Source organism: Convolutriloba macropyga, unplaced genomic scaffold (genome assembly GCF_964194025.1).
Source record: "Convolutriloba macropyga unplaced genomic scaffold, txConMacr16.3 SCAFFOLD_714, whole genome shotgun sequence".
NCBI classification, from domain to species: Eukaryota; Metazoa; Xenacoelomorpha; order Acoela; family Convolutidae; genus Convolutriloba; species Convolutriloba macropyga.
The window spans coordinates 44,181-65,909 of NW_027449724.1; the positions used below are offsets into that span (position 1 = coordinate 44,181).

The 21,729-nt window shown below is 34.3% G+C and overlaps 1 protein-coding gene across 1 annotated transcript; it reads right to left on the bottom strand.

The window, feature by feature from the left end:
- Positions 1-19,178: 19,178 nt before the first annotated feature.
- Positions 19,179-21,276, bottom strand: LOC142355278 (uncharacterized). Its single transcript, XM_075407484.1, has 3 exons — positions 21,020-21,276; positions 20,588-20,649; positions 19,179-19,690 (listed from the first exon to the last, which is right to left on the bottom strand). The coding sequence occupies exons 1-3, from the start codon at positions 21,145-21,147 to the stop codon at positions 19,239-19,241; spliced, it is 642 nt and encodes a 213-aa protein (XP_075263599.1). The 5' UTR covers positions 21,148-21,276; the 3' UTR covers positions 19,179-19,238.
- Positions 21,277-21,729: the final 453 nt, after the last annotated feature.

Below are 21,729 nucleotides of genomic sequence, written 5' to 3' on the forward strand. Positions count from 1 at the left end.
AGTGTTCTAAGGACCAAACTACTGCTAGTAGTTCTAGATCATTTATGCCGTATTTTTGTTCGTTGCTATTTAAGAATCTGCTTGCGTGTGCTATGGGTTGCCAATTGTTTTCGATTTGTTGTTCTAAGTATGCACCTAGGCCGTTTTTGCTTGCGTCGCATCTGATCCTTGTGGGTTTATTTGTGTCAAAATGTTTGTTATTGATGATGGCTATTATAGCATTTTTTATGTTTGCGAATGCAGTGTCGTGTTCTGCAGTCCACTTTAGTTTTGTTCCTTTTAAATTGTTTTTTTTGTGAATAGTAAGGGTCTTGTTGCGGCTGTTAAGTCAGATAAGTTTGGGATAAATTTTATCATGTGGTGAATACTTCCCATAAAAGAACGTAGTTGTTTGAGTGTATGGGGAGGTTTCATTTGGGCTTTAGCATTCGTTTTTTTCTGTTGGGATGATCCCGTTCGGTCTTTTTTGTACCCTAGCCATGTAATTTCTGTTTGTAAGAATTCACATTTTGTACGCTTATTGCGAGGTTTTCTTTATCTAGTTTGTATAGAACTTTGTCAATTTCGTTTTCGTGGTCCTCGCTTGTTCCTTTTGTAATGACTATTATGTCTTCTAGAAATGCGTGGGCTGAATTAGTGTTATTTAGTGTAAAATCCATTGCTTTCTGGAATGTTGCAGGCATATCCGTTAGGCCGTAGAATCCATTTATAAATCTATATGTGCCGGTCGCATTCCTCCCAGAATGTGAAAATTGCAGTGTTTTTGTATTTCCTTGTGAAGTGGTATTTGGCTATACGCATATTTTAAGTCTATTCTTGAAAAACATATTGTACTTTTTTTTTGTTTGTAATTCGATATTTCGTTTTTGATTTCGTGTCCATGAGGTGACCGATGCTTTGCATCTGGTATTTGTTTTTGTGAATGGCGTCATTGCGTTTTTTTAATCTAGTGCTAATTTTATTGAATTGTCGCTTTTGACCGTTATTACTACTGGACTAATAAAATATTCGACTGAACATTTTTCTACTTTGATAATTTGTTTGTCGTCGATTAACTTTTTCAATTCCTTTTTGACTTTGTCAATTAGATAGAGGCAAATTTATCATCCTTTACGTTGTGTCGGTTTGAAGTATTGTTTAAAAGTCGTTTTGGCTATGTGGTTTTTTAACCTGTCCATGCGGGTGCACAGTTTCGGATATTTTTTGAATACTTTGTGTGAAATTTGTTGATTTTGTCTAAGTGTATGTTAAATATTTTCTCACCATTCTCTTTTTGTGCGAGTTGTATCCCCAGTTTTTGGATGACATCTCTGCCCAGGAGGTTCACCGTATTGTGTGGTACCACTAAGATGTCACAGTTTCTTGCGGCACTCTTTCCAGATGTGATGTTGATTTGAATGACACCCTGTTTTTTCATTTTGTTGTTGTTGAAGCATCTAAGTTCACCCGCATGGGTTATGCCCTGGGTTGATGTTTTTCCGGGTTTTGAGATTATTTTGTTTTCTGCTGCTTGTGAGACGAAGTTTCGAGGAGTTCCAGTGTCTACTAACTACTGTAGTTTCGTATCGCCCGTGTGGGTTTCTATCCAGAATTCTCCGATTTCAGATTTGTTTATTTTGTTGATCTTTGTTTCTCTCCAATTTTCGATGAAGTTAATGGTGCTCCAGTCCTCCATCATTTCGCGTATATAGCATGTGCTCTCTTGGGTCTACCGATTCGTTTTCTGCGGAATTTGTGCTTCCTGCTTGTGATGTTTTATCTTCAGAGGTTGTATTTATATTTCTGACTCTTTTTGTATTATTCTGGTTGTTGTTATATTGATATGTGTTTTGTGCGTTCCTACTTTGGGTATTGCTTTTATAATGTGTTCTTTGTGGGGGTCGGTGTGACATTTCTGCTTTACACATCTTAGCTTAAAGACCTGTTTTCGTGCAGTTTCTGCATATTTCTTGTTTTGCTGGGCATGAGTTTAGGTGGCCGGACACGAATTTGTATCCGCATTTCCAGCAGTCTGGTATACGACCCGTTTTAGGTGTTGGTAAGATGCCAGTTATTTGTTGTGTGTTGTTACGGCGTACGTAATGTACTTCGGTTGTCCCAATTGGGTCTGTGTCGATGTTGTTTTTGTTGTTGTTGTTTATCTTTTGCTGGTTCCATTGACCTCTTTCTCGTGCTAATGTATATTGCAATGTCCCAATTGGCCAATTGGGTCTCTTTCTTCTGATAGGAGATCCATTTGTATTTGTGCGTTTCTCATTCCTTGATTGAATATGCTTTTCACTAGGCTATCTTCTAGTTCCTCCCAGTTGCTTAGTGCTGCTTTTTGTTTTATTCAGCTGTGGAATTTTTCCAGTGGTTCATTTCTTTCTTGCTTGCAGTTAAAGACCTGATATCTATCAAATGTTTCATTCCTCACTTCTTTAAATGTTTCTTTGAATTGTTCTATGAATGCATCTGTTGTGCATTTTGACATTTCTGTATGGGGTGTATGGGGGTTCCTTTGAAGGAAGATGTTGGTTGCTTCTTGTCCAAGTGAGGGGTATATGAGGCTTTTTATTTTTGTGTCTGCCTCGTCCCATGGTATGTTGTCTACAAAGAGATCTTTGTCTTCGATGGCTTGGCACTGGTTTTGCAAGTCCACATTTCTTTTGATGTTGCGTTGCTCCCTCTGTATTTTTTCTGCTGTAGTCTCGTCCGATGTCGGTGGCTCGTATATGGGTTTTTGAATCTATTCTAATTCTTCACTTGTGGGGCGTGGTCGTAGAAGTTTGTCTACTTGCATGCTCTCTTTTGCTATGATTGCTAGTTTAGCTGTGCTAAACCATATTTCCCATACCATGTTTGGTTGAGATCCTTTGTCTCAGAACAGTATTACTCCGATCGGGATTTTTGCTATTGCTGACTGCGCCATGTGTTTAGTCCAAAAGAGCAGTAAAAGGTTTATTCAACGAACGAATGTTTTTTTCACTAGTTTATAGGTGAAAAGCGGTGAGTCATTCACAGCTGTGCAGAGAGAACGAGAGAGGCGCTACCAGACAATACCTGTTTGCGCTATACATAATGTTCATAATTGAGAATTAACTAAGTTGCAACAGAAAGTAAGTTTACTGCATGAATGATACCCATATGGATAGAGAGTCCGTTTGGGATATACGATAGTAATGATATAGTTTAATAGTGTTTTTTATAGTAAGTAGAATTAGCTGGGTTGCACTTCTCTTGGTTGCACGTTTACCACAAAAATAATAATAATAATAATAATAATATTAATAATAATAATAATAATAATAATAATAATAATAATAGTAATAATAATAATAATAATAATGATTATATTAATAATAATGATAATAATAATAACAATAATAATAATATTAATAATAATAATATTAATAATAATAATGAAAATAATAGTAGTAATAATAGTCTCAATAGTAATAATTATTATAATTATAAAAATAATAATAATAATAATAATAATAATAATAATAAAAGTAATAATAAAAATAGTAATAGTAATAATAATAATAATAATAATAATAATAATAATAAAAAGAAGAATATAAATAATAATAACAATAATAATAATAATAATAATAATAATAATAATAATAATAGTAATAAGAAATAATAATAATATTAACAATAATAATAATAATAATAATAATAAAAATCATAATAATAGAAATAATAATATTATTAATAATAATAATAGTAATAATAATAATAATAATAATAATAATAATAATAATAATAATAATATTAATAATAATAATAATAATAATATTAATAATAATAATAATAATAATAATAATGATAATAAAAATAATAATAATAATAATAATAATAATAATAAAAATAAAAATAATAATAACAATAATAATAATAATAATAATAATAATAATAATAATAATAATTGTCAAGAAGGATGTTTGAGAATGCGAGTTGTCTAGTGATTTGTGGGTTTAATGTAGTCCTAACTGGGTTCGACCAAACCAGTTGGTTATCTATTTCTGATGTGTTGTGTAATGATGAAGATGTGGATGATCTATCTAGTTCTTGACTCATAGGAATAATCTATTCTTATTGGAATAAAACACTATAGTGCAATAATACTCAATTGGCCACGATGCGACCGTTTTCTATCGCAATAGTTTATCGTCTGCACTTTCTTAATGTGTGAATAACACGTTTCTATGTTTAACGGAACAGGCTGCTGCAAAAGAGCAACTAACACCAATTGGTATATATTTACAAAGACAGTAATTAAATAACATATGCATAGAGTGTTTATAGGTAGATAGTTTAGTACTTGGTTACAAAGTTTCTAGATACTGTAAGCTCCAGTATCACACTTCCCCTTCTCTGGAATGAAACAGTGTTTCACAATGTTTCATTCAGTGCCTCTATGTCAGCTGAGTTTATGTCAGATATTTCGCTTGTTGGGGATAGTGGAGGTGTACAGTATTCCTGTGATGTCGTGGTACTATTGTACGACTTTTGTGATGCGGGCTCGGTTCTTTCAATTGCTTGTTCTTCCGGGCTTGTATCTTTTGTATTATTGTTGTTTTCTGTTACCAATTGGTCTGTGTTGTTGTTATTGTTTCCAGGTTGTGCTTCCTTACCAGTTGGTAGTGGAAATTCTTTCCTCGTGTCCTTGTTGGTTGCCTCTGTGTTGACTGATTCTTGTGGTGCAGGAAGTATTGAGATAATGTTCGCTTGATCTCTTTCTAGTCTAGCTTGTTCTTTTTGTAGGATGGTTGCAATTTCGTGTTGTTCATTAGTTTTGTTCCCTGCGTCAAGGAATGTCACTTTTGGGTTGTTGAATTTTGCTGTATTGTCATTTAGTCTTTGTATTTTTTCAACTGTTTTATCGATTTTTGGAGTTGATTTAGTTGATTTGAAGTCGTGGTTGTTGATTACTTCATTGTTAGCATTGTTTCTATCGAAATGTACTGGTGGGCTGTCCGATGATGTGGTCATAAAGTCTTTCGGGTCGCTTGATGCGAATATAGTTTGGGGTGATTCGTTTTCTACGAATTGGTAAGTGATTGTGCTTGGTGATTGTTGTAGTGCATTCGTGTCTACTTGTATGAATGATCTGTTTTGTTCGTGTTCTTGTGTGCTTTGTAATGCCATCATTTTCGAACGTTGCTTGAATGTCTCTCCTGGGTTGGTTTTGGGAGATCGCGGTCGTTTTTTGGAATCGCTCTGTTTTGGCCGATTCTGTTTCTTGGTTGTTGTCGGGCTTTTATTCTTTTGTTGTTGTAGTTTACGCTGATTTTGGCTTGCTACTTGTCGAACTTTAGCTGGGCTCCAGTTGGTTGGTTGTGCTCTTTGACGTGTGTTCCTGGGATTTGTTTGTTGGATTTTGTGTCCGCCAGTTGGTGGAGTCATCTTTGTTACTTTCTGTTGCTTTGCTTCTTCTAAACAAAACTTCTTAATTTTTTCTTGGTTTCTTTTATATTCACCAACTGTCTTACATGCTACCATATGTATTAGTCTTGGTTTTTGTTCTTCCTGTATTGTTTCTGTGATAGGTTTTTGTTCGTTTACTATAGCAAGTTGATTTTTTCTTATTACTGTGTTTTTTCTAAGTGGTGTGTCTATGGTTATTGTGTGTGGTGAGTAATTAGTGATGGTGCCGTCTTGTATTATGTTCCATTGTGGTGCCAGTGTATTACGAGGTTCTTTTGTTTTTCTTGCGAGTGATTTTCGTGCGACGTTCTTTCGTGTTTTTATGTATTTTGTAGTTTTATCACCTATCGTGAAGTGAATTTCAGATGGATATATCTTACGTGGTGACTTTGTTGTTCTGGAAGTTGAGGCTAGCGGTACATTTTCTGAGTCGTCGCTTGAAGTTACTTCTACCAGTTGGTGACTGCCGGTTGGTATTAAATTTGTAGGTGACGACGGTTGAGTCTCTTCGTTATCATTGTCACTTCGGTATCTGATGTCGAGTTCTTGTTCCGATTCGCCATCTCGTCTCCAGATCTCCTCCATGGTGAGGGCATTCTGCTCTAGCACTTTCTTGTCTAAACAGTAGTTTGTTAGATTTTTGTAGGAGAGGTTTTTGTGTGATGCTTTTGTTGTGATGTTCGATATTTCAGTGTTTGATTTTCTTCCGAAGTGTGCTTCAAAAGGTGATAATTTTGTTGTAGTGTTGGGTATTAATCTGATGTTTTCAATGATGTTCGCTAGCCTGTTGGTTAGTGTTGTGTTAGACCAGTTTGGGTCTATATCTAGTACCGCTAATCTTCTTTTTATTGTTTGGATTAGTCTTTCTACCATGCCCGTGCCCCTATGGTCACCAGCCGGTGCTAGTATAAGTTTTATGTTTTTATTTTTGCTAAATATGTCGAATTCTTTTGCTTTAAATGCTTGTGCTTGGTCACATCTAATTGAGCGTGGAATTCCGTGCACTTTACAGTAGCTTTCGAGATATTCTATGGCTGTGTTTGTGTCACAGTTGTTGAATATTTCTGCATGTGGGTATCTCGATAGTCTATCTACTGTTACTAATATATAGATATTTTGTGTGTTATTCTTAAATGGGATTGGACCTGCAAAGTCCATTTGTATTTCTTCGTTGGGTTCTACTAGTGTTGGTAGTGAGCCTAGATTGGTTCTTGCAATTATTGGTTTTAAATTTTTACCTTTTTCGATGCAATGTTTGCAGCTCTGCGCCTGTGCGACGATCTCACTATGAATGTGTGGATACCATATTAATTTCGCGAGGGCCAACATGCCCGCTTGACCTGGGCGTTTGCTGTGAACTTTTTGCAGAACCATCGGTCTTAATTTAGCTGGGATAACTAGACGGTTGTCATATAAAAGACAACCCGATGGTGTAACTGAAAGGTCGCGGTGAATTTTGTAAAATATGGGATTTGTTTTCTTCAGTGGGAGCCAGTCTTGTTTTTCTACGAGGTCGATAATGGGGCCTAGGTCCTTTTTTGAATTTTCTGCTATGAATTCCTCGTTAAATACTTTCATAAGATTAAATCTGTAATCGGGTGTTGGTTTGTCGTCTATAGCTTTAAATAGTTCTTCGTGTTTATCAGGGATAAGGGAGGATAGGCCTTTGCCTTTGTTGGAATCGATATCATTTTGTGTGCTATTGTTGCGCACATTTTTGTTTGGGACTTGTATCGCCATTGGAGTTTTATTTTTGTTTGGGCCACGGAATCGTTTGTTTATTGGAATTTCAAATGTGTTTAATTTTGGACGAGCGCGAGTTGTAATTGCGATTAATTTTGGTTTGATTCTTGTTAACAGAGAGTGAGAAAGAAGCGACTTACTTTTAGATTTACTATGGCAAAAAGCATTTTCTTTTGTGTGTGTGTTTTCTTTAGCATGCTTGACGTCATTTCGTTCATTTTGAGTTAAGCTCTCTGATTGGTTTGAATTACCAGTTGGTTTATTTTAACGAAATGAATTTATGCTTTGTTTTAAAATTGCGTGCTTCATTTCCTCTATTAGGTTTATTACAAACTTTTCGTCGTCCTCGTTAGTTGACGATGGTGCGCCTGATGGATTTCTACTTAAATAGTCCGCGAAACCCATGTTTTTCCCCGGTATATGTTCTATTGTAAAATTAAACGGGAGTAGTCTGTCTACCCATCTTGATAATCTGCTTTGGTATGTTTTGTTTCCTCGATTATTTTTAAGTGCTGACAGTAATGCTTGGTGATCCGTTTGGAGAATGAATTTATTTCCATATAGGTAATATTTAAAATGCTCTAATGCCCAAACTATGGCTAACAGTTCGAGTTCATTTGTGCTGTATCTTTCTTCTAATCTGTTCAGGAACCTACTGGCGTACGCAACTGGTTTCCAAATTTGACCGTGTCTTTGTTCCAGGCATGCGCCTAAACCTTTTTTGCTTGCGTCGCTTTTTATTCTTGTGTATTTGGTTATGTCAAAGTGTTTATTTTCTGTAATGTTTATTATTTGTTTTTTGATGTTTTCGAATGCTTCTGTGTGTTCATCTTTCCAGTCTAATTTGTTTTGTGCTTTTGTTTTGTTTTTTGATAACAGTGGTCTTAATGGTTCAGATAATTCTGCTAGTCTTGGTGTGAATTTTATTAGGTGATGTATACATCCCATGAATGATCTGAGTTGTTTTAATGTTTTGGGTGTTTCCAATTGGTTGATTGATTCGCACTTTTTTTTTGTAGGCGTTATAACAGTTGGTGTTATTTCATAGCCTAGCCAAGTTATTTGTTTCTGTGCAAAATCGCATTTTTGTAATTTTATTGCTAGGTTTTCTTTGTCCAATTGGTGTAATATTTTGTCAAGTTCTTTTTCATGATCTGCCAATTGTCCTTTTGTTATTACTATTATGTCATCTAGAAAAGCGAATTTATTATGACAATTTCTAAGTGTTACGTCAATGGTTTTTTGGAATGTTGCTGGCATATCTGTTAGTCCATAAAATCCATTTAGGAATCTGTATGTGCCTGTTGCTTTTCCTCCTAATATGTTGAAATTGCAGTCTTTTTGTAGTTGTGCATCTAATGGTATTTGGCTGTAGGCGTATTTCAAATCTATTTTCGAAAAGTAAAATGTTCCTTGTTCTGTGCTCCGTTCAGAGATGTAGTTTGCAACTGCGTCTATTAAATGATCGATGCTTTGCATTTGATATTTGTTTTTGTGTATTGCGTCGTTTAATTCCTTAGAGTCGAGTGCAATTTTAACGCTTTTGTCCTTTTTAACAGTAATTACTACGGGGCTTATGAAGTATTCATCTAAACACTTTTCCAATCTTGATTTGTTTACCTTCGATTAGTTTTTCTAGTTCTTGTTCTACCCTTTCTAATAAGTGAAGTAGGACTCTTCTACCTTTGTGTTGTGTTGGTGTGAATTTTCTTTGAAATTTGATTTTGCCACATGGTTTTTTGAACGTCCTAGTCTTGTGCATAGATGTGGGTACTTTTTGAATATCCATTTTATCATGTTTTGTTCTGTCGATGTGTCTGATACTAAGTTGATTATCTTACCGGTTGGTTTTGTAGCCGTGAGGACTATTCCCAGTTGTTGAAGAATATCTCTCCCCATAACTGGTTGTGGTAGATGTTTGACCAACAGTATTCTACAGTTTTTTGCTGTCCATGCCCCCGATTTAAGTGTGATGTGCAACACTCCTAAGATCTTTATATCCTGATTGTTGAAACATTTGTATCTTGATTTCTCGTCGAACATTGTTATTTTGCTTTCTTTGTTTCGTTTTGTGATTTCTTTTGCTTTTGTGTATTCTAAAAATGAGCGGGGTGAACCAGTGTCTGCTAGCCAATCCACTTCCGTGTTTTTCCCGTTTGTTTTGACCCAACATTCACCTCCAGTTGTTTTGTTAACTGATATGGTGTTTAGTTTCTTCCCTTCCACAGATCTTATTGTGTTGACTGACGACCAGTCTTCCATTAGTTCCTTTATATATAAGGCAGCTTCTGGATCGACACTTTCTTCTTCTGTTTCTTGTTCTTCCTCGCAAATGTCCTGTTCTTTCACGTGTCTCACTCTTCTCGTTTGTGGTGTTGGTTGTTGTTGTTGTGTGTTTTTCCTGAAGTCCTGTCTGAACGTTGTGTTTCTTCGTTCTGGCATTGGGGCTTTGCACATTGTTGTATAGTGACCGATCTTTTTACAAATCCTGCAAGTGAAATTTTGGGCTTTGCACATGTTTAATTGATTTTTTATAAATGGGTGACCACATTTGTAGCAGGGTTCAATTTTACCAGTTGGTGGAGCTGGTAATATTGGTTGTTGTGGTGGGCGTTGAGTGAAAGGTGTTCTTGGTTTATTTCTAATGTACGATACTTGTGACCAGTTGGTGCTGCTGGAGTGTGCTCTCAAAATTTCCTGCTGGTTTGCCTGACCTCTTTCTCTGTTGATTGCAAAGTTGAGTACTTGTTGTGGTGTTCTTACTTCTGATAACAAGTCCATTTGTATTGATGTGTTGGTCATATTTGAAATAAAGAGGTCCTTTACTAAATCTTCCTCTAAGTCTTTAAATTTGCATAGTGATCCTGCTTCCCTTATTCTGCTGTAAAATGTCTCGAGTGATTCATGTGATTGTTGCATGGATTTGAAGAATTTAAATCTGTCAAATGTGGTGTTTCTTGGGATAGTTCATGTGCGAGTTCATTTGTGGTGCATTTTTCTATTTGTGTGTGTGGATTTTTCTGGTGGTATGTTCTTCTTGCTTCCGCTCCAAGTGATAGGTATATCAGGCTTTTTACTTTCGTGTCTGCTTCATCCCACGGTATTCTGTCGACCATTGCTCCTTTTCGCTCTATTATCTTGCATTCATTTTCAAAATCAACTCTCCTTCTTTCGTTCCTCTGTTCTCTATTTCTTGCCTCGTCTTCTGTCTCTCCTTCAAATTCTTCTTCGTATGTTGGTAGTGTAGGTAGTGTATAACAAGTCCATTTGTATTGATGTGTTAGTCATATTTGAAATAAAGAGGTCCTTTACTAAATCTTCCTCTAAGTCTTTAAATTTGCATAGTGATCCTGCTTCCCTTATTCTGCTGTAAAATGTCTCGAGTGATTCATGTGATTGTTGCATGGATTTGAAGAATTTAAATCTGTCAAATGTGGTGTTTCTTGGGATAGTTCATGTGCGAGTTCATTTGTGGTGCATTTTTCTATTTGTGTGTGTGGATTTTTCTGGTGGTATGTTCTTCTTGCTTCCGCTCCAAGTGATAGGTATATCAGGCTTTTTACTTTCGTGTCTGCTTCATCCCACGGTATTCTGTCGACCATTGCTCCTTTTCGCTCTATTATCTTGCATTCATTTTCAAAATCAACTCTCCTTCTTTCGTTCCTCTGTTCTCTATTTCTTGCCTCGTCTTCTGTCTCTCCTTCAAATTCTTCTTCGTATGTTGGTAGTGTAGGTAGTGTATAACAAGTCCATTTGTATTGATGTGTTAGTCATATTTGAAATAAAGAGTTCCTTTACTAAATCTTCCTCTAAGTCTTTAAATTTGCATAGTGATCCTGCTTCCCTTAATCTGCTGTGAAATGTCTCGAGTGATTCATGTGATTGTTGCATGGATTTGAAGAATTTAAATCTGTCAAATGTGGTGTTTCTTGGGATAGTTCATGTGCGAGTTCATTTGTGGTGCATTTTTCTATTTGTGTGTGTGGATTTTTCTGGTGGTATGTTCTTCTTGCTTCCGCTCCAAGTGATAGGTATATCAGGCTTTTTACTTTCGTGTCTGCTTCATCCCACGGTATTCTGTCGACCATTGCTCCTTTTCGCTCTATTATCTTGCATTCATTTTCAAAATCAACTCTCCTTCTTTCGTTCCTCTGTTCTCTATTTCTTGCCTCGTCTTCTGTCTCTCCTTCAAATTCTTCTTCGTATGTTGGTAGTGTAGGGTAGAATAAGTCTGTGGGTTGTGGTTTTAATTTGAGTAACTTATCTACTTCGATACATTCGCGTGCCATTATCGCCATTTTTAGTGTTGAGAACCATTGTCTCCATTCTATTGGTGGTGTTGCGCCGGATTCCCAGAATGGGTTTACTCCTTATGGAGTTTTGGCTGACTGCGCCATGTCAAGAAGGATGTTTGAGAATGCGAGTTGTCTAGTGATTTGTGGGTTTAATGTAGTCCTAACTGGGTTCGACCAAACCAATTGGTTATCTATTTCTGATGTGTTGTGTAATGATGAAGATGTGGATGATCTATCTAGTTCTTGACTCATAGGAATAATCTATTCTTATAGGAATAAAACACTATAGTGCAATAATACTCAATTGGCCACGATGCGACTGTTTTCTATCGCTATAGTTTATCGTCTGCACTTTCTTAATGTGTGAATAACACGCTTCTATTTTTAACGGAACAGGTTGCTGCAAAAGAGCAACTAACACCAATTGGTATATATTTACAAAGACAGTAATTAAATAACATATGCATAGAGTGTTTATAGGTAGATAGTTTAGTACTTGGTTACAAAGTTTCTAGATACTGTAAGCTCCAGTATCACAATAAAATAATAATAATAATAATAATAATAATAATAATAAGAATAATAATAATAATAATAATAATAATAATACTAAAAATAATAATAATAATAATAATAATAATAATAATAATAATAATAATAATAATAAGAATAATAATAATAATAATAATAATAATAATAATAATAGTAATAATAATAATAATAATAATAATAATAATAATAATAATAATAATATTAATAATAATAATAATAATAATAATAATAATAATAATAATAATAATAATAATAATAATAATAATAATAGTAATAATAATAATAATAATAATAATAATAATAATAATAATAATAATAATAATAATAATAATAATAATAATAATAATAATAATAATAATAATAATAATAATAATAATAATAATAATAATAATAATAATAATAATAATAATAATAATAATAATAATAATAATAATAATAATAATAATAATAATAATAATAATAATAATAATAATAATAATAATAATAATAATAATAATAATAATAATAATAATAATAATAATAATAATAATAATAATAATAATAATAATAATAATAATAATAATAATAATAATAATAATAATAATAATAATAATAATAATAATAATAATAATAATAATAATAATAATAATAATAATAGTAATAAAAACAATAACATACATTTTTATTAGAGTGAGTTTGAATTTGATTTTATCGGTTGCTCTTGCAAAATGTAAGTTTTGCGGTTGCTTGTATCGAGTATGACTCCAAAGCATGGTGAACACCATCACAGTATAGCAATCACAGTATAGCTGTTGAGTAACAGTTAAAGGCCCTGATCTTAAACCTTGTTGGTGCTTGCAGAGATTTCTCTTTAAAAAGTGCTATAACTGTTTATAAACTACTCTTTTGAATACAATTAATGTTGCTCTTAACATTTCAATTGGTCTGGCGTTTATAATCTCTGCTTTTCTGTTGAGCGGTACCTTTTCTGTTGAGGTTGCACATAAGTTTTTTCCGAGTAAGTGGAAAAGCAACAGGAGTTATCAATGCTGTTGAATTCAAAAAGATTATTGCTAATAGGGAGGGTAGCTGAAGCTTCCAGTAACGATGGCATTATGTCATCGAAATAATTGGAGCCGGTTTGCATTCTTTATTACTTCATGGTAACCAAGTTGAAGTGATATTTTAAATTCATTTTGAGGGTTTCTAAATAAATGTACGAAAACAAACCAGTATTTGACTAATACTCGAAATGACATCAGATGTGGCCAATTATTAACATTTTGTGAAAACTCCTGATTACGGAAGTTGTGTTTTTTCCGGAGATATTATGCAGAGTATACTCTGATGAATCTCTAATTGAGTGTTGAACAACTTTTATTCTATTCACGTTTATTATATTTTTTCTGGTTTTTTGCTCCAAAATCAGTAAATCAATATCAAACTATTGTTGATAATGTTAGTTTCTTTTAGATGCAACGGTGGCAATGTGCTGGAAAAATCCTGGAGATACGCCAGGTCAGAACTAGCATCTAGGAAAACATTTTTGTCGCTTATCGGAAATCTTATTCTATCTATTAACTACAATTTCTTGGTTATCTTAGTTTCTAATATCTGACTACTTTGACACATTAAGTGCTGCTACTGATTATGACAACTACAAATACGGTTCTCTACAATTTATGCTTGATGTGTTGACTAAGAAGAACTGTTCTAGTTTTAACATTGCTTGGATCTTTTCTCTTTTTTTTACACGAACATGTTAGATTATCACATGATGATTATCTATCTAATGACGCGTGTTCTATAATTTAATGTACTTGGGGGAGGGGATAGTGGAACCAGAAAAGTTCCTACTGCTCATTGTGAATTCGACGTTGCTGTACTAAATTTGATGGACCCCTCGAATTATCTATTTACTGCTGTTTTTGGATCTTTTCAACGTGGTCATAAAATTATGATTCGACAGGCTATCTTTTTTCCTACAGATGGAGAAGTTTATTACTGCAAAGAAATTTGCCTTCATTTTGAAGGAGAAACTGTTGAAAAGATCTGAAATCATACGGAAATTGGATCTACTTTGTTTGGACCCCTCCCCCCCCCCCCCCCCCGGCTGTTGGGCGAAAAATTACTACCCCCCCCCCCTCCGCCTCAGGTGTATATGCTACATTTCAGAAGGTGTTATGCTACATACCAACATATCATTTGTAACTGGGTGTTGGCATAAGGGTTGGGGGGAGGGGGGAGGGTGTGGGTCCATAACAGAATAGATTGTGCTGCTCGAAATTTGAATTGGATTCCGCTGGACATGTTGGTACCTTAAAGAGTTTCAACTTTATGTCTCTTACTAGTTGGTGTCGTTTTACCTATAGTCTAAGTGCTCTGATATATATGTCAGTCAACTCCGACTGGGGTACTATTCTTATATGCGTGGAGCTATATTTATTTCAATGAGTTTGTTGCATCAAATGCTTGGGATTTAATGCAATTGACTTCTATGGCAATGGATGATCTCAGTCACAATCGAATATTGAATTTATCATTCTGACTATAGAATGACGCAAATCTTCTTAGTCGAACAAATTGTGAATTGTCGTTTTATTGGCAGCAAATATGAACAAGCTTGAATTTCCGCAGAATTATATTTAATTGTAAATATGAAATCTGAAGGTTTGTAGAAAATTATTTTGACAATCGCAAAAAAGTACAATTAGATGAATTAACTTTTATTTTTAGCTGGAAAGTTTTGATCTCTGATAGATTGGAAGAGAAAAAGTCTAGTGGGGAAAATATTTACTAAAATTATTGCTGCGACCCCTCTTGAGGGGGGGGGGGGGTCGGGGAACTATATACTCAAATGGGTTTTTTTTTGTTCAGACAATTTTAGCCGATCGATATATTCATCGTAGAGAGTTGATACTGGTATCATTAGAAAGCTCGGCTAGCGTAGAATATGCAATTAAAAAGAATTTTTTGATTTTCGTTTCTTACAGGGAGTTGTCGAAGTTGCAACTTTTGAGGAAATAGAGTGAATTCCGTTGTTTTATCCACATATTTCCGAATATTTGACTAAAATTTCGTCAATTTTGCTAAAATTTGGGGAAAGTTTTTTAAGAAAGTGTTGTTGATTTTACTTTTAAAGACAAAAAAATATTTTCAACTATTTTTATTTAATTTTTTGGCTAAATGATTCAAAATTCAGACTATTTCATCAGACTATTTTATAAAAAACAGCACGAAATAATCTTTTTTAGTCCACTTTGAAGAAATTTGCCAAAAGTACACACCGAAAAATTACTAACACAATCTTTGTTAACTCACAGGGGGCTAGTCCTACTACCACTTCCATTGAGAAGGCTCTATAATTGGAAATTTGCCGTTTTTTGCTAATTTGATGATTATCAAAAATGCAGCAGATATTTTTCATTTTTTACTAACAAATAATCTATATCTATAAGATTCGAAACATTAAGTGGTCTTAATGGCAGAATAGCATTAGTAGGGCTAGTATTGATCAATCTTGGACTGTTACAATCCAAAAATAATTCGGATTGGAATCAACCGGTCTTTTTTAAAAAAAAATTAAGGCCTTTTTAAATTAATTAAAGAACAGCATATTTCAAATCTAAGCGCAGTTTTGATGAGTCCAGTTGGCTTCCCAAGCAGCTCCAAATTAATGTATCTAGTTTTTTTACTTGAAGGTTATGATCGTTTTGGCCTTTAAATATATTTGATTTTTAAACGATTATTGGCTTATTGCAATTTGCCTATATTTTTTCTTAATTTGGTCAACCTGTTGCATAGTGTCAGCAAAGAAAGAATGCTTCTTCTTTCTACTGATTTGAAATTTAATCTCTATTACACCTTAAGTAACAGTTTTCTGGCTTTGATACTACTAGATTTCACATGTTTTTTGTTTTTACGTATTTGCCCATTTTTCACGTTTTATCGTTTTGTCACATTATTGCTTTATCGAGAGTTCACATATCACATTATTCGCGTCCAAGATTAGGCACAACTAAAAATATCAGATTCTTTAAAGAAATAGATTTTGGTTTAAACGGCTTCGACATCAATTTCTCGGAAAATTTATTTTAATTTTTTAACTTTGTATTTAACTGTCGTTTTTACTTTGTCATTTTAGTCTTAAGAAAGTTCCTGTATAATGACAGGTTTCATTGGCTTCCTATGGAGAAAAATATGAGCCGATTTTTTTTACCTTAGTAAATAGCTGATGGCTTTCATGAATTTGAAAACAATTGTTTTCAAAAAGAAAAAAGCTTTTTTTACATCGGAATATGTTCTTTTTATTTTATATATGTTACCTAGTCCCGTTAATTACATGTGATAAATGAAATCATTGGTGTCAAGGGAAGGTGTTACAAGGGATTGGTCTAAAAAAATCTAAGGTTTGTAAAGAATTCGTTATGACTTTCCTGGCTTCGACACGGGTATTTAAAAAAAAGTAAACTAGTTTTTGATTTTTGTCATATTTGACGCTATTTTTGTAGACGTGAGACATATTCTGTTTGTTTTGTAGCTAATGGCTCTCATGAATTTGGAAATATTTTTTTTCAAAAAATACAAAATTATTACTTAAGTTCGTACTTAAGTTCTTTTCGTTTGCTTGTTACCTAGTCTCATTGATGATAGGTCTCATAGCTTACTATCGGTGTTCGGCGCAATCAAACTTATTTTGAGGGGAAAAACGAGGCTTTACGGCTTCGACAGCGTTTTGTCGCCTGTGTTAATTGAATTGTTGTTTGTTGTCTAATTGCTGTTTTTTCGTAACTGCATAAAAACTGAATAATGACACGTGTTCACGTCCTTCTAGAGAATCACAGGTAATAGTAACTCTGTGGATTGGTTTCAGTTAAGTTGAAACGGTTTTCAATACTTGAAAATAATTGTTTTAAAAAAATTAAAAGTTTTTAACGTTACAGTTTTTGTTCTTCTTTGTCTAATTGTTATCGAGCCTTAATATGGACTGGTCCCTTGTCTTTTCTAGTGAATTTTAGGTAACTTTGTTTAGTTTCACTATTGTCTGACGCTATTTTGAATTTATTAAGTTGTTTTTAAAATGAGCGTAAATTTTTGATGTAATTAAAGTTTTGTTGTTGTTGTGTGAATTTGCTGTTCGTCTGAACTCGCTTTCTTAATAATGGCAGATCTCATCAATCCAGTGTGTCTCTTTTTACTCCATTGATTTATATGCGTTGGAGGCTATCCCTTTTGCTCGAACGCCATTTTTTTCGAAAATTACTTGAATTTTTGAGGATTTTCTATCCGTTCCTAATTTGGTAGACAATTATGCCATAATTGTGGATGAGCGGGGTCTGAACCATATGTGCGATTTCACATTACCGAGCCTCCTTGTCAGATCGAGCTTCCAAGTTAAAGTCGTGTAAAAATAATTTTATTGTTTGAGCAAAAGTCTACTCAAAGGCAATTTCGTTCGAGCATGGTAGTTTTAGAGCTACACCACAAAAACTTTTGGTAGACAGTTTTCGTGACCCACTTCTTTAATTAAAATTTCTTTTCGCTTTACACAGCTGAAGCAGGCACACAGCAAAGGTGACTATAATTGAAACAAGGCATTCTAAGTCAAACATAGTTTGAAACCTGTTAAAGACTTACAAAATTTCAACACATAGATAAATCAGTTGTCGTTACATAAATTAGGTTTTATTGCCAAACTGGATGATCATAAGTCTGGAACATAATCAGAAGTCTTCTTGCTCTGGATGGTCTGATCAGAAGTCATTTCGTCTGGAAAAATTAATCAAAGTTCATTTTGGTCTGGAAAGTCTGATCAGAGGTCATTCCAGACTGCAAAAACCTCTGATCAGACTTTCCAGACCAAAATGACCTTTGATCAGACTTTCCAGACGAAATGGCTTCTGATCAGACTATCCAGAGCAAGATGACTTCTTATTATGTTCCAGTCTTCTGATCAAACATATTGGACGCTTATGATCAGACTCGAATTCAGACCATTTTCCAGACTATAAACAGAATATGAGCAGACCTTCCAGACCGAAGTGGCGTCTGATTAGAGACTATTTTTAAACACGCCCGAGCCTTTAATTATCGTAAGTATCGTTATTATACATACGTTTCATAAAAACCAATGTCTCCAGCAGAAAATTCAGCAAAGTCAATTCAAAATCAAAAGTGTTTTTGTGAATTAAAAACTTCTACTTAAAAACAGGATTTTCTAAATTAAAAACTCAATTGCATGCCCTTGCTTAAGTTCACTGGCACCAATTAGAAAAGAATTTGGTGAAAGTCTTCATCAATGAAACTGCTCAATTTGGCTTCTCTTGTTTCGGTAAAACAAGAAAGAAATTCGAAAAATTCTGTTCGATCACATTTCTACTGTTAGTCCGAGAGCTTGGTCCACAAAATATAGTTATAGGCAAAAAATGAGACATATATTGATTAAGGTTTAAAAATTATTAAAGGATATCAATTTGTAAAGCAAATTTGCTGTAGAGAAAATCAAAATACTTCTCGAACCAACTTCCCATCAAACTTTTAATATTTAAACAGATATTTTTCAAATTGGATTGGACGAAGCATGAATCTTCTGTGATTAACTTTCTTTGACCTGCTTCCAAACAAAATCTCACAAAATTTGTACAATATAGCAGTGCTCCTCTCAGAAAAAAATACAAAAACAATATATAAACTTATTAACTTCCAATATACATATAAACGTTGTCGAAAGTTTCTTGAACTTGGTAAAAAATATCCATAGATTTTGAGTTTGTAGATCGTAAATAGAAGAACAAACGAGAAAATACGTGATACTCCAGTTAAAAAAGAAATTTGGTTCACCATCAGCAGATAAGGTGGACAAAACTGGTTCTCTCGATTGTTTGCGCAAATTTTAGTGATTATTTTTACAAAAAAAAAAACGTGAATTCACAATACTTTATCTTCTAAAACTACCCACAGAGGATATGCTTGTTAATCGATTGGACTTTTGCTAATTTTTTTTCTTGGCATCTCTACTATGACTGGATTTGAAATAACTGGACCGCTATTAAATTCGAAACCCCCAAAACCATTACCAACATTTGATGTTTTCATCTCGGCTAATTCTAAGAAAATCATAAATTTGATACGTTAGTCCCACTATTTTACACTTGCCTCTCTGATCGTTTCTATTTGATATTTGAAAAAACATTTCATACTATCTACTTCGATTTAATTATTTTGCAAGTTCTACAATTTCTACCGTAACAGTCACAACTTTTCATTGGCTGTCGAGGCAAATACTTCATCAAACTGGCTGTAGTAAGATTTCATCGCTTCTTGTTCGTCGGGATAAATGCTTAAAATATTGGAATTCCTTAAATTAATCATTTCTTGGCGGAATGACATGATGCTTTCCGAGTCTTCTAGAATGTTGTTGAGACTTGGTGATCGGTCCTTGTTATTGTAAAAGGTTGCAACACTATTTTGGCTCTCCAATGTCAAGCAAGATCCAATTGATATAATGGAATGATTCACTGATTGGTCGTCGAATGTGGCCGAATCCAAGTTAGCGACGCGAGAAGTTGGTGGAGCAGCCAGATCTTCTTCGTTGATAACCAGGCGTGGAACATTTGCATCGTCGCCATTTTGAGGGAAAAGTTCGTTTGTGGGCTCGAATGGTACAACAAATTCTCGCTCAAGGGTGCTGACTTTACTGTTATCTACAAAAAATGTATTCTTTGGTATTTTGGTGCAATTTCCCAAGCAAAGTCACAGTAATCATATGTTTTTGCAAAAATTTGAATGAGCAGTTGGCGGTAAAGCAAGTCGAAAAGCAAGCAAGCCAAATTATGAGAAAGGTCAAGTACTCCTAAAATTTTGCAGATATCCTTATTATAAATTATCCGTGCCGGTTCTGTAGTCGCGCTTCGCCAAGATAATTATAAACCTCACCAAATGATAGGTGTGGCCTGGGACTGTGGCCCACTATGGAACTTGCAACAACTGCATTTCTATAACAATTGCTTATTTTTTTTCTTTGGCGCAGTGGAATGCATTATTAAATGCAGATACTATGCGCTCTCTTGATTGTTGAGGCTGCCAATGTTTTGTTTCTGAAAAATTGGGCCTAGGAAATCAACCCCCATTGGAAAAAAAAAGCCCACTTAACTTAAGATAGGAAATAAACCCCCACGGAAATAAACCCCCATTTTAAAATTGAATTTTGGTCGTGATAATTTGTTCGGTTACGATAGTTTCATATCAAGTCCCACGGGCCGCTCAGGCATGGCCAAACGCGCTAAATGCGCCGCTCTTTAGTAGTGAAGTGGGGGTTTATTTCCGTGGGGGTTTAATTCCTATCTAAAATGAAGTGGGTTTTTTTTCCGTGGGGGTTTCTTTCCGCAACCGGAAAAATTATAACTTAGACAACTTCCGGCCGGTTTTATTTCGGCTTACTTTGCGTTCACTTACTGAACATGACTAAACATCTGATTACTCGACTAACTACCAACACAATTCATGTTAGACTTAAATATTTGGCTGAAAACTGAACAAAACCAGGGAATTTGGAAAAAAAGTAGTTGTGAAAGGTCAAATTAATTAATTAAATGGTTTACCAGAGGTATGAAGAGAATCGGCGAAGAACACTTTCCGATCAGATTGAGAATCTTTCCTCAAACTGAAATACAAATTATTCAATCACAATCAAATCCAGATTTTTTGCAGTTTGTAAGATTTCATCAAAGACTTTTCTTTTAAAGTCTCATCATCATCGTTCAACTAGCTTTTCTCTAACATTGAGATATTTCTGTAACAAAATTGAGGCCATCTCCCATAATGTCTCCAACCCTTTTCAGAGAGTATGTGGCTTTCTAATATTAATTACCCACAAATCCCCCCCTTGCAAATTGTAATACATTATATGCAATTTGTAGCGTACAATACAATGAAACAATAACGACACAACTATAACAGTACAATTGTGCACAAAGATTTTTTATGAGAGAAACGTTGTACAAAAATTATTTCACAAGATTTTCACTACTCACGGCCTGCTAAGTTGACACTTGCACGAATACTTAGAGTAAAGCACGGCAGAAATTGCAATAATTAAGACAGTCATAAAAATGGCCGACAAAATCAGAGCAAACCACGGAGTCATGAAGAATGACACCATCTTAATTCTACAAAATATTGCCCTTCTTAATTTTGAGCCAACTTTAATTATAAATGCGGTAAATCTAGTTGACAAAATGTAAGCCTTTGTTTCAAACTATTAGAGAAATTTAGCAAATGATATAGAGATATTTCTCAAGACATTACCAGCGTTAGTTCAATAGTACGTAACCAACTGCAACGGTGTGTGAACAAATATATTTCTCGGATTTTCGGTTTTCGCGATTCTTGCTTCAGTATTTACTCATTGATGCAAATACTGCTTAAAGCACAGTAACGATACAGTTGTTTGACATGGGGACAGGAGAGTAAATCGAACGGACAGAAGATCAATAGTGATAAATTTCGTAGGAATTTAGAGCGCAGATAGAAAGTGAACAGAAACCGTATATTATATTCCCATTGAAAACAGGGGGAAAAATTAAATACTGATTTTTAACCATCAGCTCAGAGCTAATTTGGCCATGCCTCAGAGGCCCGTGGGACATCATATAATCTATGACATCCGAACAATTCGAACAACCGATTAATTCCAAAACGGCATTATCGCAAATACCGCTTTCGATTTACTGTCTTTCGATCT